Raw genomic sequence first — 23519 nt, 5'->3', positions numbered from 1 at the left:
GGTGTGGTGTATGTGGGGTGTGCATGTGATATGTGTGGTGTGTGTATGTGGTGTGTGTGTGGGGTGTGTATGTGTGTATGTGTCGGGGGTGTATGTGTATGTGGTGTGTGGGGGGTGTGTATGGTGTGATGTGTGTGTGGGAGGGGTGTGGTGTGTGTAGTGTAGTATGTGTGGGATGTGTGTGTGTGGTATGTGTAGGGTGTGTATGGTATGTGTGGTGTGTGTGCGGGGTGTGTATTTGTATGTCCAAGCACGACAGGCAGGAGGGTGAGGCAGGTGGCGGCAGTCCCACTCACAGCTGTTGGTGTCGTTGGCCACGGCAATGATGCCCATGGGCTGCTGGGGGATGTCCACGCGCAGCAGCTTCATGTTGCTGCCCACATGCTTGTTGGCCCGCTGCACTGCCCGCCGCACCCAGTCGGTCCAGAAAATGTGCTCCCCGTACACAGCCAGCCCGAAGGGGTGGACAGGCTCTGACTTTAGGATCACCTGTGGAGACAGTGCCATCACCGTCACAGCGCCGCTTGGGCCTCTTGCCCAGTCTCCACCGGACCACAGCCCGGCCTGGCCTCTGACAGCTACAGAGTGAGGGCCCGCAGAGGCATCCTGCCATCTCCCTCATCTAGCTGATGAGGAGCAAGCTGGACAGGGTGGGGTGGACCGAGGCTGGGGCCTGGAGGGACTCACCTCCTCCCAGCTGTTCCCACCATGTCTGTGCCTGGACGGTCTCAGTTGACAGCTGACCCTGGCCCTGGCCTCCCCCTCGGCCGCCCGCCAGCTCACCCACCCCGCAGACTCACATAGCGGTGGGAGCCGTCATACTCGCACCGCTCGATCTTGTCCAGGGTGGCATCAGAGAAGTAGAGCTTCTCGGCACGGTGGTCGATGGCCAGGCCGTTGGGCGTGCGGATGTCCTTCTCGATGAGGGTCAGGACATTGGCTCCTGAGAGCGCCGCCCGCATGATGCTGGGATGCTGCTCATTCCAGTTGGTCCAGAACATGAGGCTGGGGGAAGAGGGTCCAGGGATCAGGAGGCAAAGCCTGAGAATCCACCACAGAGGGCACAGGCCAGGACGCGTAGGCACCTGGAACCTGGAGGCCTGCCAGGGCAAAGCCACCCCAGAGCCATAGAGGCCAGCAGTGCCCCGATGCCCAGGAAGGGCCCCACTATTGCACAGACAGTTCACACACGAGGTGGCTGAGTGTGAGGGGATGAGGGCCAAGTGTGAGATATTCACATTGCAGTATCTGGGCAGTGACCGTCTACTTGCTAAGAAGAGAGCCAGTGCAGCCAAGTGAGACAGGCTCTAGGGTTCCAGCCCTGGCTCCACCACCCACCAGCTAGGTGCCCTTAGGCAACTTACTCAACTGCCCCGTGCCTCAGTTTCCTCCTCTATGAGGTGGGGATGGTAGCACCACCTGCCTCGCAGGATGGTTGTGAGAGTGGAAGAAGTTAATCTCCATCTTAAGGACAGATGGCACATGCTATGTGAGTATTTCCCAGGAGTTTATTCTTAACTGCTCTCTTCTGTGCAGGGAGGCTGGCTGTCTTCCAGATCATTCAGGAAGCCCTTGTGTAGCTGAGTGTGGCATGTGTCCCAGGTCCTGGGGTATGTGGGTCCTATCCTCAAGGAGCTCTCAAGAGTCCCCTTCTCCGTACTTTGAGGCCTCTGCATGTTGGGGGTTGGAGCCACCGTTCTGCCTCATAACAGCTCCGACCTTGAATGAGCCTGTTGCCCCTCTGAGACTTGGTTTCCTCTCAGTAAAGGAGGCAGTGGAAACAGCCAGCCCCCAATTATGCCGTGCTCCTTGTGGGGTGGTGCTGAGGCTGGAGGGGGGCTGTGGAAGGCCTCAGGGCCGGTCATGCACTACCCTGGGCGTGACAGAGTGGAGTGGTCCTGGGACCACCGGCATTGGATGGTGAGCCCTGGGCCCTCGGTCCCAGAGCTTGTCACTCAGCTAGGCCCAAGGCGGGGCAGGGGACTCCACATTCTCTTGCTCCTAGGCGATCCTCATGCCCAGTGGAGTCTGAGACCACCAAGCCACACAAAAGCCAGCTCCGTTCTCCAGTTCCCTAACAGGACCTGCCCCCGCCCCCACCCCAGTGCCTCTGGCCCCCTCCCACCTCCGCCCCTCACCATTCTGGCCACAGATCTGTCCTCTAGCCTGTGAACTTGTCTCCTCAGACCTCTCCAGGTCGCACCCTTCTTGCCCACCCCCAGCATCTCCAGCACCCATTGAACTATCCTGCCTTCTTTTGGGCTCACGTAGGAGAATGGTGCTGCTCTGCCCCTCTGGAGACACTGGCTGCCCTGAGCCTCGGCAAGCTCATGAGAAGCTCTGATCTTAACAGCCTCATCCTGGAGGAGAGCAGGGGTTTGCCGTGGCTCTGGAATCGGGATGTAAGTTGGGAGGGAGGCGGCGTGTCCTTCTAGCCTCCATGAGGGAAAATGGGTATCCTGGGGCAGCGGCCGGTCATCTTCCTGGCTTGTCAGGATTGGACTTGGCCTGTCAGTCCCCACCAGGGACTCCCACACCTCAGGTGAAACCACTCACACCTGCAGTGAGAAGTGGTTTTCCTCCCGGTGTCAACAAACTCCTCCATGTGACACAACTGTGGTCTGGGTGAACCTGCTTCCCAGGAATGGGGCAGGAGGGAGAGAGAGGCTTTCCTGGGGTAGGTGCTCAGTGTCCAGGAACATGGCGGACCTTCTAACTAACCTACTGTGAGCTCTACAAGGCCATCAGTGCTCCAGTGCTGATGCGGGGAGGGCTCAGGAGGAGGCTGGGTTGTTGGAGTCTCCACTGGCCCCTGCCCTCTCCACTGGGGTCCACATTGACTCCTTCTGATTCCCCGAAAGTGCCTGCTCCTTGTGGCCAGGGGGAGGGCCCCTCCTGCCGGCTCAGCTCTTTCTCCTGGGCGCTGGGACCATGCTCCCACTCAGCCAGTCCTGCCATCCTCAGACGCTGGCTAACATGCCGCCTCTTCAAGGACACGTTCCCTGACTTCCAGGTGGGGCTAGTCCTCAGCACACAGCCACGAAGCTCTTCATGATGCCCCTCGCGCTCCCCACTGGGTCCTCTGCACCTTCTTTGCCCTCAAAAGCCACTCGCTGAATGAATGATGGAATCCCCTGGGCTCATAAGAAAGGAGCTTGGTGGGCAGCCAGAGGGGCACGTCCTCTGGGACGAGGGCCAGGCAGCCCTGCTGGACCCTCCAGGGAGTCTCCAGACTCATGAGGGACAGGCTCTGAGGCCATCCCCAGACAGGTGAGGCAGCCAAGGGTCATGGAAGGGGGGACTGGACCTTCATCATCAGCTGCAGATGTGCCAGACGACAGAGGCAGGAGGAAACAGAGGGCCCTTGAGCCAGGTTGGACGTGACTGACATTGGGGGACTGGTGGGGGGAATCTGGGTTCGGGACACTCACGTATCTATACAGCTGCTTTGGGTTGTGTTTACTAGTTTCCTAGTAAAGCTTTTGAAAAACATTCCAAGCACTGCTGAATTGGGAAAAAAATGTTGCTAACATGTGGGCCAGGATCCCTAAGGTGAGGGGGTGGCTCACTAGAGGCCCAAACAGCCGGGATGAGGGCTACCCCTGCGGGAGAACAGAGCAGGCTGACTGCGGGTGAACCCTCCAGGGGGAGCACCCACCCCCGGGTGCTTCCTGCCACCTGTCCTGGCTTGTGCTCCTAACTCCTCCGCACCCTGACCTCACTTCCCGGCTGGGCTCGGGCCTGCCTACGCCCCATGGCATGCAGAGGTCCCCCTCTGTCCTCCCTGCCTTGAATTTGCCTTTCTTCAGGCTTTTGCTCAAAGCACTTCACCTGTCCGAGCTGGCCTTCCTTGTCTTTTCCAATTCCAGGCTCTGGGCCGATCTAGTGCCTTCATGACGCCTGTGGTCACCCGTATACAGCCCTGTGCCAGTTACCATTAATTCCCACAAGTATGACTTCTCAACCCAGCTAGGTGGCTTGATAGGCTCAGCCTTAGGCTTCTGTACGAAGGGTTCGACAAGCATTCTTTGCCTGAAGCTTTGGATCCCAGAGCTAGAGGCCCTACCCTGTGCCTCCAACATGGTGCTCTGACGAATGAATCAATCACAAAGGCAGAGCGTCCCCCACAGTCCTGATGCTCCCTTTGGTGCAGGCAGCTGGAATCTTAGCCAGCTTGTATCATAGAAGAGGAACCTGAAGCTTAGGAAGCTTTTGCAACTCCCCCCAGATCACACAGCGGGGAAGGGTGGAGCTCAAGTGAGGGCCTGCCTCTCCTGCACCCCCGCCTGGGTCTGCCTTTGGAGTTTCTGCCACCCTGAGTCCCACCTCTCCCTGCTACCCCCGTCCCCAGGCAGCAGCTCACTTCTGGCACTCGTCCAAAACGAAGGCCCGTGGGTGGTCATCTCCAGACATAGTGATGACGGTCTCACGCTCGAAGGCCCCTGGGCGGGTCTGGTCCACTGTGTGGCGCGTGATGGTGGATGTCGTGTAGCTTGTCCAATAGAGAGTGTCCCAGCCACGGTGATAGGCCAGGCCTTCCACGGAGCCCACGTCTGTGAAGAGACAGGAGCAGCCATTGGTCAGGAGGGGGCCAGAGGGCAGCCTGCACAGGAGCCGTGGGGGACAGCCTGGGGCACGTGCTCTCCTGGCTGGAAGGTGAAGTGTGGGGTATGGGAGTGCATGAGGTGCAGCAGAGAGGGCTCGGGGGCACCAGGGTCTGACTCAGTGCCCCCAACCTCTGCTGTCTTCACCCAAATGACCTGTGGTCACCTCTCAACCCTCTCCCACTCAGGGCGATCGGGCTTTCTGGTGTGTTTGCACTTTCCTGGAGCTGCAGTTCTGCTGAGCTGAGTGCAATGTAGATTTCAGTAAATCAAATCCTACTTGGGCTGTACTGGGGAGCCCCCTACTTAAAAAGACCCTGAGCTGGATTATTTTATAAAGCAGACATCTTAAACTCAGGTTAAAGAACCAAGGCACAGTGAGAGACACAGCTGAACAGCAGTGTAAGAGAAAAGACTCGAGTGTTAGTGGCTACAAGCGATGGTGGCTGCCAAAAGGCCATGCGGTGGTATGGTCTGCAGACAGCCGGAGGGGAGGGGACATCCCTTCCAGGGGACTGGGGATTGATCTGCCAGTCTCTCCTGATCAAGCTGCGAGCATGGAGTACCGAGTTTAGCTTCGGAAGCTACATTTTTAGACAGACATGCAGGCTGGACTACGTGCAGCAGAAAATGTCCCAGAAAGGCTGAAAGGACAGGTCTGTATACGTAGCACCTAGTTCGGTGCCTGGCAGGTCTTTATGGACCAGCTGAATGAATAAATGAGCAAATGAATGAGTCAAGGGACCTGGTGGTAACCAGGCTGAAGAAGAGAAAATGTAGCGGGATGCAGTTTTCAAAGAGCTGAAAGGCTGTCCTATGATGACAGCCCTGACACCGTAACTGCTCTTTCCAGAGCACACACTCCGTCCCCAGCATCACTGAGCTAAGCCTTCATGCGCAGCAGCTCGAGGAATCCTGTCTCAGATGAGACACTCATCCATGCAGATGAGAAGGCTCAGGCTTGGCAAGAGCAGGAAACTGACCCAAGTTACTGAAAGCCCAAGTGACTGGAGCTCAGCCCCGTGACTGGAGCTCAGCCCCATATCTGCAGCCTGGGTTTGTGAGCGTTGGGCTCCACAGAGACCTCTCGCTTGTTCTGTGCAGCCCTGAAGGCAGAACTAGGACCAGTGGCAGGAGGAAGACGGGGGCCAACGCTGACTCCAAATCAGGAGTCATGTAACTGTGGAGGTGCAGTGGGATTCGGCTGAGTTGCAGCTGCTAGGATTCAGACCCAGTGCCTGGCTGGGGTCTGAGAGTCTGTGCTGCTCCCTGCCCCATGTCCCACTTCCTGGGAAGACTTAGGGTCTGGGCTCACTCTCCACAATGGTGATCCTCCTGGAGCCATCGTCGTTGATCTGTTGGATGTTCCCAAAGTGGATGTCGCTGAAGAAGATGCGATTGGGGGTGCCTGGAGAGGTGCCTGCCCGGTAGTCAAAGGCCAGGGCGATGACGTTCTTCATGTGCTCAGGGTCCTCGAAGGGCTGCACAGGCGCATTGAGGTTGCGTTCATCCGACAGGTGGATGCTCTTGAGAATGGTGCGCTCTGAGTAGAGCAGGTAGCCGGCGTACTCGCGGCATGATGCTCCGTCTTCAGCCAGCATCCCGTGGGCACAGGCGCAGGCCCGCTGCCCACGGCCCCGGTACAGGCACAGCTGCTGGCAACCGCCATTGGCCACCGCGCACACGTTGGTGCCTGGGGGAGGGGAGGGTACAGAGGGCAGGGCCTGCCTTGGGAAAGGCTCGCTGGTGCCTTTGTCATCCAAGCTTTGGCGAAAGCTCTGCCCTCTGCCTCAGTATCCCCAGCTTGGATGACCCTCCAGGGCCCAGAGCTCAATGCCCAGATCTGTCCCAGAGCACCTCAGCCTTTCCTCCCCATCCCTAGGTCTCTCCGGCCATCGGAAGGTGCCCCATGGGTCTAACTTGTCTCCCAGCCCTCTCACACTGGGTTCCCTGGGGAGCACTCTCCCAGGCCAGAGTCCCCCTCACCTCTCCACCCCAGCCCAGAGCCCCAGCCTCACCTTTCTGCCGGTCCCGGTTGAAGACTTTGATGTCTTTAAGCTGGACGCCGATGCCGGTTCGCAGGGGCACAGAGTCCGTGGCGTTGTCTTTGCTCCCTCGCTTGATGGAGCCGTTGGCATGAGTCCTGAGGGAAGGACAGGGCACAAGCAGGGCGTCAGTGGAGTCAGGAGGGAAGGAAGAGATTGGCTGAGGAGGCCAGGACAGAAGCCCTCACCTGTCACTCCAGTAGATGAAATCCTCAAACACAGACACTGAAAACATGTCCATGTTATTGCTGGACAGAACCACCTCACGGTTCTCACCCGTCTCCAGGTCGATCCGTTCAATCTTGTCTGTCCGTGCATCGCACCAGTACAGCTTCCCATCCTACAGGCCAGAGGCACCCACCTCACCTCCAGGGCTGAGCTCGCTGCCAGCCCCATGTCTGGGGCAGCAGGGAGTGCATGGGCCAGAGTGGGGCCCTCAGTTCAGCCTCCCCTACTCACTCCTGCCTCCTGCATACACTCCCACCCTCTGCCCTGCTGATAAGGCGACCTCCAGGCATCTCTCCACTACCCCACTCCCCACTTCTGAGCGACCCCTGCCCATCATCTCTGTGGTAGCAGGAGTCCTACTCTGGGTGAAGGTCTGGGCCGGGAGATCCCGTGACTTCCCCTGGGCTCCATGTCCTCCCAGAATGGGCTCATCACAGGGAACAGGGGCCTGGGTCAGGGGTCTACCATCAGCTCCAGGGCCAAGTTGGCGTGCGAACCTGGTAGTCCACTGAGATGCCGTTGGGCCAGCTGATGCTGACGTTGACCAGCACCACACGCTCCGTGCCATCTAGCCGAGACCGCTCAATACGCGGATACTGACCCCACTCAGTCCAGAACAAGTACCTGTGGGGTGGGGGTGGAAGTGGGGGGTCAGTCCCCAGACCCTGGAGGAGACAGGGCCTCATCAGCATGGGCCATGGGCAGAATGACAAGGCCAGTCTGTCCAGCTCCTCACCCTTTCTCCGGGTGGACGGTGATGGCCCGGGGCTTGTCTAGACCCTGGGAGATCACCACGTAGCGGAAGGAGCCATTGAGCCGGGCGACCTCGATGACATCAAAGCCCTGGTCCGTCCAGTAGATGTTGCCTAAGGAGGGAGTTGGTGGGGCTCAGGGAGGTTGGGTGAGGACAGGTGGACCTGGTGTCTCCGAGCCCCCAGGCACCCCTGCAGCTCCTCTTCCTGCTCCCACCAACTCCTCTTCCCACTACGTTCCCCAGTCCTCTGCCACACCTCAAGCCCCACAAACCCGCTCACTGCTCACCTGCGATCCAGTCCACTGCAATGCCCTCCACACGGCCAATGCCATTGGTCACCACGTCTTCACGCCACGTCTGGTCCCGCTTGGCCCGGCTGATCGTGCTCAGGCCCATGTCCACCCAGTAGATGGTGTCATTTTCTGGAGGTGGAGGAGGTGACATGGGGATGCCCAATAAGGCAGGGATAAGGCAAGGGGTCAAAATCTCACAAGGCTCAGGACAGAGGTGAGAGAGTGCCGGAGGGGCCAGGTGCTTGGAAGGGGAGGTGGAGTCGGGGTGGCAGCTGTAGCAAGGGCCCTACCTCGGGCCAATTCAGGCAGCCTCTCACTGGACCCTCAGGGCACACCACACCACCCCTAAATCTCCTACGCCACGCCCAACTCCCTCCGCCACCAAATGGCTCACCAGCATGGAAGTCGATGCCAACAGCCAGCGAGGTCCCCGACACTGGGACCAGGGCATCTGACTTGTCATTGGGATCCAGGGGAATTCCCCTGATTCCCTCATGCACAGAGTACAGGAGAAAGGAACCTACGCCTGAAAGACAAGGAAACTTAAGGCATGGGTATCGCCAACACTCTCTTAAGCTTGGTTCCTGTCACCCTCCAACTGTTCTCTGCTTCTCCTTTGATATCATCCCCCCCGCCCCCCCCCCCATCATCCCTATCCTCCACCCAGCACAAACACCCTAGCCTGAGGCCAGAGCATGGGCCCGGAGGAAGCGCACCTGGCTGGTAGCTCTGGGGAACCACCTGCAGGACCCCTAGCTACCATGAGAGGGCAGCAGAGACTCGGATTTCTCACCCTCCACCACCGGGTGCTCTGCCGGCCTCCACCCAGCATAACCCAACCCTGCACCCCTGCAAGTCCCTTAGGGAAAGTCTGGGAGTTCAGACCAGACAATCAGGACTAGGTGACTCCAAAATCTAGACTTCCAGTTTGGTGCTCAGCCTGATCCTAGTTTCCTCTTTGTCCTCCCTCTGTCTGGTCTATGCCACACCCTCTCTCCAACATCTAAAACTCAAGCCCCTAAGGTCACTCCTAAGCCAGTCTCATTCCCAGTTATCCCATTTCTTTTTCTTTTCGTTTTTTTGTTTTTGTTTTTGTTTTTTTGTTTGTTTGGTTTTTTTTGAGACGGAATTTCACTCTTGTTCCCCAGGCTGGAGTGCAATGACACAATCTCGGCTCACCGCAACCTCCGCGTCCCAGGTTCAAGTGATTCTCCTGCCTCAGCCTTCCGAGTAGCTGGGATTACAGGCATGCACCACCACGCCCGGCTAATTTTGTATTTTTAGTAGAGACATGGTTTCTCTATGTTGGTCAGGCTGGTCTCGAAACCCGGCCTCAAGGTAATCCGCCCACTTTGGCCTCCCAAAGTGCTGGGATTACAGGCGTGAGCCACGCACCTGGCTCTTTTTTTTTTTTTTTTTTTTTTTTTCAATTGAGATGGAGTCTTGATCTGTCGCCCAGGCTGGAGTTCAGTGGCACAATATTGGCCCACTGCAACCCTCGAACCTTCCTGGTTCAAGCAATTCTCCTGCCTAGGTCTTCTGAGTAGCTGGGATTACAGGTGCCCACCACCACGCCCAGCTAATTTTTGTGGTTTTAGTAGAGATGGAGTTTTGCCATGTTGGCCAGGCTAGTCTCAAACTCCAGACCTCAAGTGATCGGCCAGCCTCGGCCTCCCAAAGTGCTGGGATTACAGGTGTGAACCACCACGCCTGGCCCAGTTTTCCCATGTCTTGAGGCACCACTACCCATGCACCTCAGAATCCTCCCTTGCCTTTATCCCTTTGATACAGCACATCCCAAAGTGAATCCCCAAATGGGCCCTGGTTGCTCAGACTCAGTGAAAAAAAGAATGAATGGTCAAGTGAGTTTTGGAAAACCCCAAACACTTGAAAAATTCTTGGCACACATAAACATATTCAAGGCTCTGAGAAGTTCTGCAGCACAAAACACTTTTAAACTTTGTTCAACTCAGAGTTTCTTTTGGTAAAATCTACCCACATCAAAGAGGGAGGCTCCTAGGAATGCACTTTTGGGAAATGCTGTCCCCTGGCAAGCTCATAAATCAGTTAGCAGGTTCTTGTGAAATGCGTCTGAGTTTCATTACTTTTCTTCAACCCTTGCTGAGCCCAGCCCAGGCCCATCATCTCACACTCCGATTACTCCTAATGGCCACCTAACTGGTTTAACCGCCTCTGTTTCTTCCCCACCACCAATGCGGCCAGGTTGATCTTCCCCAAACATCACTTTCCAGGCACTCCTGGCTGAGAACACAGGAGCCCCGCCTAGCTCACAGCCTTATCTCCAGGACTTCCCCACACTTTGCCCACCACTCTTGGCTGGGGCTCCTGCACACACTTTGCCTTGTGTATAGTTCCCTCTCCTTTGAACCATGCATCCAAATCCTACTAGTCCTAGAAAACCCAGCTCAGAGCATGCCTCTTCCATGCAGCCGCCCCGATCTGCCTGCTGACATCTATTTTTCCAAAATCCTACTGGAGGCACTGGAGAGTCATAGCCACTTCATAGTCCAGTGTCCCCTACACGATGAATGTAGTCTTGTCCCCAAGGTAAGAAGAGGAAGATGGGGCTGTAGGGTAGGAGGAGTCAGGGTTGGGGAGCTGGGACAAGGCTGGGAGGAAAGCCAGGCACTGACCCTCGCAGGCCTGCTGGCCACTCCGGAGGCTATAGCCGGCTGTGCACATGCAGGAGCGGGTCGTCTCTGACGTGGGCAGGCAGAGCTGGGAGCAGTCACCGTTGTTGACACTGCAGGGGTTGGTGCCCTTATGGTCTGGGGGCAGGTGAGAGGCAGAGGGAAAGGGTTAGGTGGCCCTCCTTGGGACCTCAGGGTCAGGCTTGGGCAGCTCAGAAACAGGATGGTCACTGACTACCCTGGACCTAACGGGGGTCACCACCCTACCCGGCTCTCAGGTTTTCTGTCCTCCTGGGCCCCTGGCCTTGTGAACAGGGCTGCTGGGAGCCTATAAGGCGCCTTTGTGGTAAGGAAACAAGGAGCCCCTTTGGGTGGTAGGTGCAGCCTAACCCACTTACTCCCTTGCCCCATGGCCCTGCAGCCTGCAGCTCTGGAGCCTCCCCTGTTGCCCCTGAGCCCCCAGCGGCCGCCTGGCCTCGCACCTACCCAGCTGGATGCTCTCGTCATAGACCTTCATGTGCATCACCAGGGTGGTGCTGTTCCGAAGGACCACGGAGCCCGAGCCGTCAGCCTTGCTGCATGTGCCCATCTTCTCCGACACCTGATCTGCCCACCACAGCTTGTCCCCTGGGGCAGCAGGAGGGGATGAGACCCTTGGGAAGGCCCCACACCCAGCTCTCCTGAAGGGCCCATCGGCCGTAAGTCATCAGGCCCGCCCCACATGGTGAGAGACTGCCCCAAGCCAGCCCGTTTTCCAGTAGGTCTGGCCTGGCCTGCTCTGAGTCATCTCTGCTTTGCCCAGCAGCCCTCACCCATGATGGCCAGGGCGGTGGCCTTGCCCAGCTGGCTCCGCATGGCATCGATGACCTCCAGCCCACTCCCATCCAGGTTGCAGCGGTTGATGGTATGGTTCCCGGAGCTGATCCAGTAGAGTTTGCTTTCAGGGAAGTCAATAGCCAGGCCTGGAAAAGGGGGAGTCACTGCCGGGGAGTCTGGCCCAGGGCTGGGGATCCAGGGATAGGAGCAGAGGGTGTGTGTGAGAGTGTGTGGTTGTGTGTGGCGGGAGGTGAGGGGGCAAGTGGTGAGAACAGGCACTAAGCTGGGGCTCTGGGGAGGCTGAGGGGCAACTGAGGGACCCTGCAAACACCTGCTGGTCAAGGAATTAGGGAAGGGCTGTGGGGCTGGGCAGGGAAGCTCGTACCCACGGGGCCCTTCTGGCCACTGAAGAGCAGGGTGCGATTGCTGCCATCCATGTTGGCCATGCTGATGTTGTCACCATCGGTCCAGTAGAGCTTTCTGGGGGGAGGGTGCCAAGAGGGAAGAGTCAGGGTCCTCTTCTTTCCAGCCTCACACCCCATGCTCCCCGGCCCTGGGCCCTAGACTGACCCACGCAGAGGGTGGACGACAAGGCCATGGGGCTGCTCCAGGCCCTGCACCACTGCGTTCTTGAAGGAGCCATCCAGCCGGGCCACATTGATCTGCTTCTTATTGGTGTCATAGCTTGTCCAGAACAGGTTTCGGGAGACCCAGTCCACAGCCAGCCCGTGGGCATTTGGCAAGTCTGGGGACACAAGCAGGGAGTCAGTTGTTGAGTGTCTGCAGGGCAGTGGGTCAGCAGGGGAGCCAGTGTGCTTTCTGGAGAAAAGCGATCAGGAAACCAGGCTGGAGCACTGAGGGGGAACAGGACTGGGAGAAGGACCACTCGGACCAAGTAGATCAGGGTTGGGAGCAAGGGGCGGGTGGGGGTGCCCATGTCCACTGGTGGGCATCCAGGACCAGGAAGAACCTGCAGAGACGACTGTTTCCACGCCTGTGCCGTTGATGAAGGCCCGCTTGATGGCCTGTGTCCGCACGTCAGACCAGTACACACGCTGCTCGCGGGCATCGTAGTCTAGCACTGTGACATTGTCGATGTCAGGCACCGTGAAGGAGATGATGTAGTTGTAGTAGGGAGCATCCAGGTCCACACCTCGGATCTCCATCTGACGTGCGTACAGTAGGAACTTCTTAAACTCTGTGGGGCACGGGCTGGTCACTGAAGGCAGTCCCTGCCTCTGTGCTTCCCACCCACCTGGTTTCAGGCCCTGCCTTCTTCTGGATTCGTCTGTTTGCTACTGGCCCTTGGCTCCATGGACATACCCCGCTGGGTGCAGCCTCCCTGGCAGACCTGCAGCCCCTTCTCACAGTGGCTGTCTCTGGAGCCTCTCCTATCGGGACCCTCCCGACTGGGACTCTGCCTTTGCTGACAACCGGTATCCTGGGGCCTGGGGCCTTCCCTCCAGCCTCAGTTGCTCACTGGCTCTGGAGGGAGGGGCTCCTACCATAGCAGGTGGTGTTATCCTTGTGGAGCTTCATGAGGTGGGGGCAGGCGCAGGACACGGTCCGGTTGTAGTTGATGAGACACAGGTGGGAGCAGGGGCCCCGGCCCCCATTGGCCTCACAGGGATTGGGAGCTGGGGGCAGGGTGGGGAAGAGAAGAAACCAGAGCATCCTGTGACTTGCTGCTCCCTACATGGACCACCCCTTCCTCGCCCACTCTCCTCCCCCTGTTCCAGCAGCTGCTACTGCTAGACCCTCTTCTGCTGCTAGACGGTGCCTCTGTCAACAGCTGGCCCACCCCTGCCATCCCAGCACAGACTTGCTCCTGTTCTCACTGCCCTCTCCTCTCCTAAGAGCTTCTACAGCTTCTAAAGAGGCTGCTGGCTCCCTTCCGGCTGCTCGAGGCCCCGAGCCCCTTACCCATGGGCTGGCGGGAGGGGTGGTACACCTGCAGGTCAAAGGGCTGGGTGTTGGTCCTCTGTACCACGGTGACATTGTGGCCGGTCCACTTGTTGGCCTTAGCCAGTGTGTTTGTTCGCCAGTCAGTCCAGTAGACCTCCCCACCATACAGCGTCACTGCAAACGGGTGCGACAGGAACTCGTGTCCCCGAAGCACCTCCATGTGGCCAGAGCCGTCGTAACGGGCTGAGTAAATGGCATCTGACCTGAGAGCACGACGGAGCAGAATGAGGATGCCAGCCGGGATCTCAGCCCTCAGAGCTCTGCCCAGATGCCCACCCTCTGGGCCCTGGCCACAGCCCTCCCAATGAGGAGCATGGGACCGTTCCCTCCCCTGAGCCCTGCTGGCCAGAGCAGACAGACAGAAGGACCAAGGTGTGAGAACCGAACAGGTCCAGGTTTCACCTCTCAGGCCCCGATTCCCAAGCCCCAAGGGAATCCTTTGGTCACTTCTTCCCAGGGCTGCTGTCGGCACTCAGGGCTTTGATGAAAGTCAGAAAAAGGCACCCTCAGCGTGAACCCCGGGGGACGGAGCCTGCAGTGAGCCGAGATCGCGCCACTGCACTCCAGCGACAGAGCGAGACTCGGTCTCAAAAAAAAAAAAAGAAAAAGGCACCCTCCCTGGGCAGACCAATTAGAAAGAAGTTTCCCCTCCCTCTGGGCAGACACAGCCCCAGCAGAGGGAACAGAGTGGAGAGGACAGGTGAGTGGAGAGGATGGTACAGTGTGAATAACCACAGCTGACGGCCCTGCTTCCGCCTCCTCTACCTGCCCCCTCCCCTCGGCCCCGGCCTCCCCACGCCCCTCCGTCCTCCTCCTCCTGTGCCCAGTCTTTTGTCACCGTTCCTAGTTCTAGATCCCTTGATCCTTCTCACCACCCTCATCACCACAGGACCCTCCCCACCCTGTTCTGGTGCCACAGACTTGGGCCTCCCCAGGGCACAGAGGGCGCTGACCTGGCATCAATCCAAAGGATGCGCTTCTCCAGGTAGTCCACGGTGAGCCCGTTGGGCCAGCCCCCAGAGCCGGTCTCCCGGTGCACGGTGCGGCGCCCAGCCCCACTCATGGAGGCTGCCTCAATGCGGGGCAGGCTGGCATCCCAGTCTGTCCAAAACAGGATCCTGGGGAGTGGGGAGGGGTCAGGAGGGCTAAAGTTGGGGCCCTCAGGGAGGGACTGTGGTGGGATCATAGGTAGAGGGTGGGAGGAGGCAATGGCACTGAGGAGTAAGGTGTCCCTGGCCAGGCTGAATGGGACTTCAGGGGGGCCATGGGGCCAGGAGAGGGCTGGATAGGATCCTCACCCATCCCGGGGATCCAGTGCGATTGCCCTTGGGTGCTCAATGTCACCGGCCAGCAGGGTGGTCCGGAGGGTCCCATCCAGCTTGGCCACCTCGATCTGGTCCAGGTTACTTTCCACCCAGTAGATGTTGCCTGCAATCCAGTCTACAGCCAGGCCCTCAGGTGTGGCCAGGCCATACTGAATCACCACCTCGAAACTAGTCAGGGCTGGAGAAGAGAGGGCAGTGAAAGGTTAGCGTCTCCTGGGGAGCTGTCATGAATGTGTGAAATCCTGGGAGCCCTCGATGACCCACCCTCAACCCTGGCACCTCTGCCAAAGTTTCTGATGTGCCCATATTCAAGAGTAGGACTCCTATTGTCTCCCTAACTTTTTTTTTTTGAGACAGGGTCTTCTGTCACCAAGGCTGGATGCAGTGGCATGTTCATGGCTCACAGCAGCCTCAACTGCTTGAGCTCGAGTGACTGCCATAAAGATTTTTCCATGCTAATACATTATGTGTGTGCCTCATTGTTTTAGAGACTGTTGCACAGTGTGAATATCATCACAGTTTACTTAGCCTCCCTTTGTTGATGGACATTTGTAATGGTTTCAAGTTTTCCTTATTACAAACAATACAAACTTCTCTAGTAAAATGTGCCTCTTCCAAGTCTTTGCTCAGATGTCACCTTCTCAGGGGACCTTCCTTGACCACACAACTGAAAACAGCCTGTTTTGATCACTGCTGCATGCCCACTGCCCAGTGTGTACAGTGGGCACTCACTATTGTGTGTGACTGAAGGAAGTCTGGGGTGCACCACGCTGCCTGGGACAGAAGGCAGCGTTCAGGTACGCCACTCCTAAGTGGCTTTTTTCTTTCAAGCCTGCAATTCTACATCTGGGGAGCAGAGCTCCAGGCCATTCAAAGGTAAGGCTGATCATTTTGTTAATTATCAGGCTGGCAGTTCTGCTGACGATAATTACGGGGCGTCAGGCATGGAGACCCACAGCAAAATCTAACCCAATTAACAGAAGTGTGGGGGATGGGGGAGCCAAGCCTCTGCTTTGGAGCCACTGGAATGGGACCTGTGGCCCCTAGCACCTAAGTGCTCCGCCTACGTGCATCCCGCCTGGCAGCAATCGGTGGTCACCTCCGTTGTCCAGCAGCTTCCCGCGGTAGATCTTGTCCTCCACCACGTCGGTCCAGTAGAGGGCGCTCTGGCTGAGGTGGAAGTCCAGGGCGATGGTGTTGCGCAGGCCGGGCACCAGGACGCTGTAGTCTCCTTTGTGAAGATCGATGCGCCGGATCTCATGGCGGTTGGAGAAGATGATGAACGGCTTGAAGGGGTCTGGGATGGGAGGGATGTGACGGGGTCAGCAAGGGGCTAGCTGCCTGTGTGCCACCCGTCCTGGCGCAGGCAGGTCTCTGCTGGTCCGGGCACTGGGGGCTAGGGTGGAAAACTCAGCCTTTGGCACCTGGCCACCAAGCCCAACCCACTGCAGCTCAGAGGCCTGCCTCGGCCTGCCCCACCACACCTCACTGTTGTCTCACCCAGGCTGCGGCAGCTCTCGCCGTCAGGCTCCAGGACCCAGCCCTCATAGCAGGAGCACTTCACGCTGAACTTGTTCTGGTCGCACTTTTGGCTGCATTTGAGATGCTTGGCACAGTAGCTCTGGATCTGGCAGGTGTGGTTGTCGGGCCCCAGCTCCATGCCCAGAGGGCAGGAACACACAATGCCTTCGCCAGGTGCCACTGAGCAGTTGTGGCTGCAGCCACCGTTATTCAGAGAGCACTGGTCTAGGGGAGGGGCAGGCATGGAACAGACCCAGGGTCAGAAGCTGAGAGGAGGCAAGACCACGGGCCTGCTGGGCCCCAAGGCCTGGGCAGCCTGGACCAAGTCCTTGTGCCCTGCCCACGGCCCCATTCGTCTCCATTCCTGCTGAGCTTCAGCCCAGGACTTCCTGGGCTCCCTCAGGACCAGAGTTGGGACCCTTGCACCCACCAGCTGGCACCATACCTCCCCTTCCCACAGGGAGCACCCCTCAATATCTCTGTCCGGTCTCTATATGTCCCCGCCTTCTTGGGCCCAGGGTGGGGGCCCCAGCTTTTTGCCTCTCTGGGAGGGACCCTGGGAGGTCCTTAGGTCCAGTCCCCTTGTGCTAATCTCTCCTGATTTGGAGGGGTTTGGGGTGAGGTGCGGCAGGGCCTATACCACCCTTGGTCCTCTGGCACACCCTGGAAACTGCCAGTCTGACCGATGGCCTGTCAGCAGTTCTCCCAGCCAGTCCCTGTGGCCTTATCTTCCACTCCTCCCTTCCAAGGAACTGGGGGCTCTACCTGGCTAAGAGGACCAGATAAAGCTGCTCTGCTCCTCATCCCCAAGTCACACCACATGGTCCTCCCTGACTCCCCGACTCCCCCAACCTCATTTCTTTTGGTCTTGAATGGGCAAACTCCTCCCCTTGCCTTTTTGTTTGTTTGTTTGTTTGGGACAGGGTCTCGCTCTGTCGCCCAGGCTGGAGTGCAGTGGCAGGTTGTTAGCTCACTGCAACCTCCGCCTCCCAGGTTCAAGCAATTCTCCTGCCTCTGCCTCCCAAGTAGCTGGGACTGCACACATGTCCGGCTAATTTTTGTATTTTTAGTAGAGACAGGGTTTCGCCATGTTGGCCAGGCTGGTCTCAAATTCCTGAGCTCAAGTGATCTGCCCGCCTCAGCCTCCCAAAGTGCTGGAATGACAGGCGTGAGCCACCGCGCCTGCCCCCATGCCTTCTCACTCACTCTGCAAGTTCTGCCTGTCCTTAGGAACCCCATGCAATCCCCACATCCTCCAGGAAGCCTGACCTGACCGTCAGCACTCAACCCTGGTGTCTTTGTCTCCACAAGAGCACTCCGTATCTCTCTATGGTATGCATGTGGGCGAGGGGTCCGAGTCTCCACAGCAGTTTAGGAGCCGTATGACCTTGGCCCAGGTCTGGGGGACCACTACGGAACCCCTCTATGCCTCAGTGCTCCCATCTGTAAAATGGAGAAAACAGAGCACCTGGCCCCCAGGGATGCCTGTGGATAAACTGGTCTAATGGCATGGCTCGCTCAGCACAGCGCCACGGGGAGCGCCAGGTCCACACAGGCTGCTGGTGACCACTCTGGGTGCTGCTCGCCTGCCCGGCTGACAGAGCTGCTCTCTCCTAGACTCAGGTTCCCCCAAGACTGTCCTTGGCCCAGACTCCTACCCAGCCACCCTCCCCACCCTTCTCCTGGGACCAGGCCTCACCGCAGAGCTCGCCCTCATCTGAGCCGTCGCCGCAGTCATCGTTGCCATCACACAGCTTGTCAGGGGGCAGGCAGACTGAGGTGTTGTTGGCACAGGGGTGCGAGGGTGGCCTGCAGGCCAGGGACTCGCAGTTCTCCTCGTCCGAGTTATCCTCACAGTCGTTGTCGCCATCACACACCCACGCTTTGCTGATGCACCGAGCTGAGGGACAGGTGCATTTTGAGGGACCAGGCCCGGGGACTGGGGCTCCCCCTGCCCCTCCTTCCAGTCCCCGTGGGCTTCTCTAATAGGGTCAGGATTGCAATGTTGTGGGGTCCACGAGGAACCCTGAGGCTTTTTGGGTCAAATTCACATAGGCAACAAACAAGGCAGGAATCTGCAGCAGGAGGTGCTGAAGCTCAACTCTGGCAGGGTTTTGGCTTCTCAGGTCCTCTGTGCGGGCTCTGGCCCTTCATGCCTTCCCCCACCCATGACACACAAGCTTCCTCTGGACTGCCTTTTGCCTTGCACTGTCCCCAGCACCACTCCACACAGCACAATGCCATCCCCCTTGCCGCTACGCTGCTCTCAACACGGTCTCCTCCTGCCCACATTGTGCTGTTCCAGACGCCCTCCAACCCTCCTCTTCACCTGAATCCTTGCAGCCAAACTTGACACTGGGATCGCAGACGTGGGTCACTCCCTCACAGCTCTTCTCGTCGCTGGAGTCCATGCAGTCAGTGTCCCCATCACAGCGCCACCGCAGGGGGATGCATAGTCCATCCAGCCGGCACTGGAACTCATCAGTGTGGCAGCCACCAGGGGGCCTCGTGGCTGCAGAGGGACAGTGGAGGGCCTCAGGAGGGAGGGTCAGCCCTCCTCATCCTTGCCCAGGTCAGCCCTCCTCATCCTTGCCCAGGTCAGCCCTCCTCATCCTTGCGCCCTGCCACCCCGGTAAGCCCAGCCTGGGGCTATGAGCAGAGGCAGGCCTGGAGAGTCTGCCAAGCTTTGTTGACACTCCTTGGAAGCACCAACTCAGTAATAGAGTCAGGAGGCATCACACCTCCAAGGGCCCCACAATCACCTCATCTAATCCCCCCATCGACACCGGAGATCTCGGCTGGAGAAGCAATTTGCTAAGGCCTGAGCCCAAATGCCCACCACTTTGGCCTCTATTTCATTCATTCATGCCACAAATGTTTACTGAGTGCCTCCTGTGTGCCAGGCGCTGTCCCGGGGCCAGCACTGAACCAGACAAAGTCCTTACCCTCATGGAGCTTAGGTTCTAATGGGGAAGAGAGACAAGACATAACCCATAAATCTAGACTGTAATTTCAGGTATTGATAAAGCTATGGAGATAAAGCTGGGTAGAAGCTGAGAGGGATGGGGGTGATCTGTCAGGTAAGATGGTCAGGGAAGACCTCTGGGCAGAAGGCATCTGAGCAGAGGCCTGCATGAAGAGCGAGTGAGCCCAGAGGATCCCTGGAGGCACACTCCAGGCAAAGGGAACAGCCGCTGCAAAGTCTCATCTCCGAGACAGGACTACGCTGGCACTTCAGAAAACACCACACAGGCCGGGTGCGATTGCTCACGCCTGTAATCCCAGCACTTTGGGATGCCAAGGCGGGCGGTTCACGAGGTCAGGAGATCGAGACCATCCTGGCTAACATGGTGACACCCCGTCTCTACTGAAAATACAAAAAATTAGCCAGGCGTGGTGGCAGGCACCTGTAGTCCCAGCTACTCAGGAGGCTGAGGCAGGAGAATGGCATGAACCTGGGAGGCGGAGCTTGCAGTGAGCTGAGATTGTACCACTGCACTCCAGCCTGGGCGACAGAGAGACTCCATCTCAAAAAAAAAGAAAGAAAAGAAAACGCCACAGCTGCCAGGGAGGCAGAGCTTGCAGTGAGCCGAGATCGGGCCACTGCACTCCAGCCTAGGCGACAGAGGGAGACTCCATCTCAAAAAAAAAAAGAAAGAAAATGCCACAGCTGGAATAGAGTGCAGGGGGAGGGGAGGGCAGGAATGCAGTTCAGAGGGGTAGGGGAGGGGGCCCTGCAGGCCGTGCAGAGGGGCTTGGCATTTGTTCCAAGGGTGCAGGGAGCCAGTACAGGATCGAGGGCAGGGCCGGGGCATGATCTGACTTATGTTGTCAGGATCACTCTGGCTGCTGTCCTGAGATCTGACTCAGGAGGCCAGGAGAGGAGCTGGAGCACTGCCTGGTGGAGCCCCACACTCATACACTCATGCTGCCACAGGCACCCTGCTCCTCCCCCTTCCCTACCCTGGACCCAGCTGATGCTGTCATCTCATGCTGGGACTTTCAGCAGCAGTCTCTGAACTGATTTTCCTTTCTTGGGGCCCCTGAACCTCTTCTCAGTCTAATCTTCCTCTGGGGCTGTGTTCCGAAATCACCTCCTACATCACAGCACCTTCCGGCTTGGAAATCCTTCAGAGGTTCCCAGTGCCTCCCAAATCAAGCCTCTCACTGATTTACACCTGCTGTCATCATCTGCCCCCTTTGAGGACAGCCTCATTCCCCACTGTCCCTGCACGAGCCTTTCCCTCGGTCTGAACGGCTCCACCTGGCCCCACTGTCACCCTACGGAAGTGCTCAGTTTCACCCTCTAAGTCTTGACGACAGCATTCTCCGGACCATGCCATCCCCACTGGAAGACCCTCCCTCCTGTCCATTTACCTGCAGACTAAACGCAACTCTTCCTGAATGGTCCCAGACCATCCAGCTCATACCATAGTTAACAACTGCTACCAATAGTGACACCCTGCTCCTCCACGCCAGGCCTCACATACCTCAGCTCATTTCATACAGGAGGATGCCCAGGCTCAGGGGAAGCAACTTGTCCGAATTTGCCCAGCTTATCTGGGAGGGGCAGGGAGCTCTTCTCACCACACCACACAGCCTCCAGAGGCCCCTTCTCAGAACCCTAAGGGATATCACCTGTGCTCCTCACCCTCCCCTTCACAGAGATGGCCCTGGAGACGCAATTACAATTTCCCAAGCTTCCTGTGTCCTTCTCTGTCCTCCCTCTCAGGGCGGGGCTCAAGGTGGGCACTCAACGCTGTCCAGTCTTCTCCTACTAGGGTGGGAATGTGCCCTAACTCTATAAGGCAGAGGCTGTAATCTAGTGGTCCATGGGTCAGATGAGGCCTGCAGGAAGAGTTTGGTCTGTAGTTTTTTTTAAACTTTTTTTTTTCTTTTGAGACAAGGTCTTATTCTGTTACCCAGGCTGGAGTGCAGTGGCGAGCTCACAGCTCACGGCAGCCTCAACCTCCTGGGCTCAAGTGATCCTCTCACCTCAACCTTCTGAGTAGCTGGGACTACAGGCATGTGCCACCATGCCCAGCTAATTTTGTTTATTTTTTGTAGAGAAAGGGGTCTCACTATGTTGCCCAGGCTGGTCTTAAACTCCTGGAAACAAGTGATCCTCCTGCCCTGCCTTCCAAAGTGATAGGATTACAGGTGTGAGTCACCACACCTAGCCTTTTTTTTTTTTTCTTTTCTTTTTTCAAGATGGGTTCTCGCTATGTTGACCAGGTTGGTCTTGAACCCCTGGCCTCAAGTGATCCTCCCACTTCACCCTCCCAAAGTGCTGGGATTATAGGCATGAGCCACCATGCCTGGCCCGCATCCAGCCTTTTAAAACTTCTAAAATCAACTGCCAGTTGGTATGGCTTGAATTGTGTTCCCTAAAAAGATATTAGTCCTATCCCATAATACCTGTGAATATGACTTTATTTGGAAATAGTGCCTTTGCAGATGGTCAACTTAAGATGAGGTCATAAGGGTGTATCCTAATCCAATATGACAGGTGTCCTCACAGAAAGGGGAAATGGGGATCTGGTGACAGACATGCCCACAGGGAGGACACCGTGTGAAGATGAAGGCAGAGATCGGGTCAAGCTTGGACAAGCCAAGGAGCTGCAAAGATTGCCAGCAAACCGCGGAGGCTGGGGAGAGGCCTGGGACAGAATCTCCCACACGGCCTCAGAAGGAACCCACCCTGCCAACAGTTGGGTCTGGGACTTCCAGCCTCCAGAACTGTGAGACGAGAGAAACTAATACTGTAGTGTTAAAAATTTGGTAGTTTTCACATAAAAATCTGCACATCTTCCAGAGCTAGGAAGCCAGCATTCCTTGAGAGGGCCCATCCCTCCAGAAAACTAGGCCCCCACCGCCCCTGAGGCTGGGCCCCAGAGGCCAGGGCACTGGGAGCCTTGTGGAGCCAGCCCCTCTCTCCTCTGTCTCTTCATGCTCATTCATTCCTGCCTGCAGCATCCTTCTCTCAAGCTACTATTTACCAAACACAGGCTGTGTGCTGAGCGCTTTTCGTGCGTGATCTCACTAAACCCCCACATCAGCGCTGTGATGTTGGTGCTATTATTACCCCACTTTGCAGACGAAACTCACAGAGGCCCATGGAGATTAAGTAACTTGCTCAAGGCCACCCAGATAATAAGCTGCAGAGCTGGAGCTCAAACCCAAGGCCACCAATTGCAAAGCGCATGGTATTAACAGTGTGTGGCAATAATTTTTCGGCAACCTCCCTCTCCCACAGGACCGGGAGCTCCTGAAGGACAAGAGCCATGCCTGGGCTACCTCTGGCTCCCAGATGGTGGCCAACACACCGTGGGTCTGAAAGACAGATGGATGGGCTGGGTGTCTGATGCAGGGGGCTCAATCTCATCCCCGCCCCACGGGCCCCTGGTGCCCACCCTGGTTGGTGCAGTTGGCGTGTGTCTCATCACTGTAGTCTCCACAGTCGTTGTCCCCATCGCAGGTCCAGTGCTCAGGGATGCAACGCCCGCTGTTGCACTTGAACTGGGTGCTAGAGCAGGAGTGGCTGCAGCCGGCTTCGTCACTGTTGTCCCCACAGTCATTGTCTGGCAGCGCGGGAAGAAGGGGAGAGGCAAAGAGGGAGTTGGTGAAGCAGACTTCTCTGTGATCCCAGCTTGGGCCCCCTGCCCAGAACCCACCCTCAGCCCACCCTAACCCCCCCACTGGGAAAATAACAAACAGAAAAGACACAGAAACTGCATAGACTGCAGCATGCACCATGGCCCACGTGGTCAGGATGAGGAGGAGGAGAAGGCTCCCAGAGGGCCCCTCACTGAAGCTCAGAAAGGCTGGGTGTAGGGAACATTAAACATTCGTTTCCCCTTTCTGGTGAGTGTGGGAACAGGGGTCTGCTTGCTTTTGGGGGAAAGGCAGGGGTTTCTCTAGTTTTGGAGGGAGAGAGGTAGGTGGGGTGCAGGCGTGGCCGGGGTGAGACAAGCTTTACAGGCCTGCCCTGAGGCTGGCACTGCTGAACACCATGCTCTGGGTGCCTGGCTTACAGGGGCCCTGCCTGTGGCTGGCAAGAGTGGGGGCCACTTCTGGACCACGCTCGCTGAGGCTGGCTGAAGGAAGCTCCTGCTTTCTCGGCCTTGGGTGGGGGCTGCTTGAGTTGACCCTCCACATTTATGGGACATGTGGTGGAGACTGGGGTTTGGGTTATGTTCCTGCCTCTTTTCCAACTGGATTTGCTTCTCTAGCTCTCTCCTCCCCCTGCATCTTGGCCTTCTTGTCACCACCTCTCTGTCATCTCCTTTCCTGAGAGGCTCCCTCTGTCCTCTCTGC

General features: G+C 57.5%; 1 protein-coding gene across 1 annotated transcript in view; it reads right to left on the bottom strand.

The window, feature by feature from the left end:
- LRP1 (LDL receptor related protein 1) overlaps window positions 1–23519 on the bottom strand; it is an 85121-nt gene that overhangs the window by 21181 nt on the left and 40421 nt on the right. The window contains exons 20-44 of the mRNA XM_054442952.2: window positions 22616–22783; window positions 18532–18714; window positions 17902–18102; window positions 16182–16427; window positions 15781–15978; window positions 14655–14859; window positions 14310–14474; window positions 13315–13559; window positions 12897–13028; window positions 12362–12589; window positions 11962–12136; window positions 11777–11871; window positions 11388–11537; window positions 11062–11202; window positions 10579–10713; window positions 8319–8450; window positions 7919–8053; window positions 7614–7743; window positions 7375–7501; window positions 6838–6989; window positions 6623–6747; window positions 5920–6297; window positions 4364–4553; window positions 801–1005; window positions 297–489 (exon numbers count right to left, since the gene is read on the bottom strand). Of these exons, the coding sequence (XP_054298927.1) occupies window positions 297–489; window positions 801–1005; window positions 4364–4553; window positions 5920–6297; window positions 6623–6747; window positions 6838–6989; window positions 7375–7501; window positions 7614–7743; window positions 7919–8053; window positions 8319–8450; window positions 10579–10713; window positions 11062–11202; window positions 11388–11537; window positions 11777–11871; window positions 11962–12136; window positions 12362–12589; window positions 12897–13028; window positions 13315–13559; window positions 14310–14474; window positions 14655–14859; window positions 15781–15978; window positions 16182–16427; window positions 17902–18102; window positions 18532–18714; window positions 22616–22783 (4434 nt within the window). The remainder of the gene's footprint in view (window positions 1–296; window positions 490–800; window positions 1006–4363; window positions 4554–5919; window positions 6298–6622; window positions 6748–6837; window positions 6990–7374; window positions 7502–7613; window positions 7744–7918; window positions 8054–8318; window positions 8451–10578; window positions 10714–11061; window positions 11203–11387; window positions 11538–11776; window positions 11872–11961; window positions 12137–12361; window positions 12590–12896; window positions 13029–13314; window positions 13560–14309; window positions 14475–14654; window positions 14860–15780; window positions 15979–16181; window positions 16428–17901; window positions 18103–18531; window positions 18715–22615; window positions 22784–23519) is intronic.

The sequence above is a fragment of the Pongo pygmaeus genome, chromosome 10 (assembly GCF_028885625.2).
Source record: "Pongo pygmaeus isolate AG05252 chromosome 10, NHGRI_mPonPyg2-v2.0_pri, whole genome shotgun sequence".
In the NCBI taxonomy this organism is placed as follows: Eukaryota; Metazoa; Chordata; class Mammalia; order Primates; family Hominidae; genus Pongo; species Pongo pygmaeus.
The sequence above is the reverse complement of the archived record's forward strand: the minus strand, read 5'-3'. Positions and strand labels throughout refer to the sequence as shown.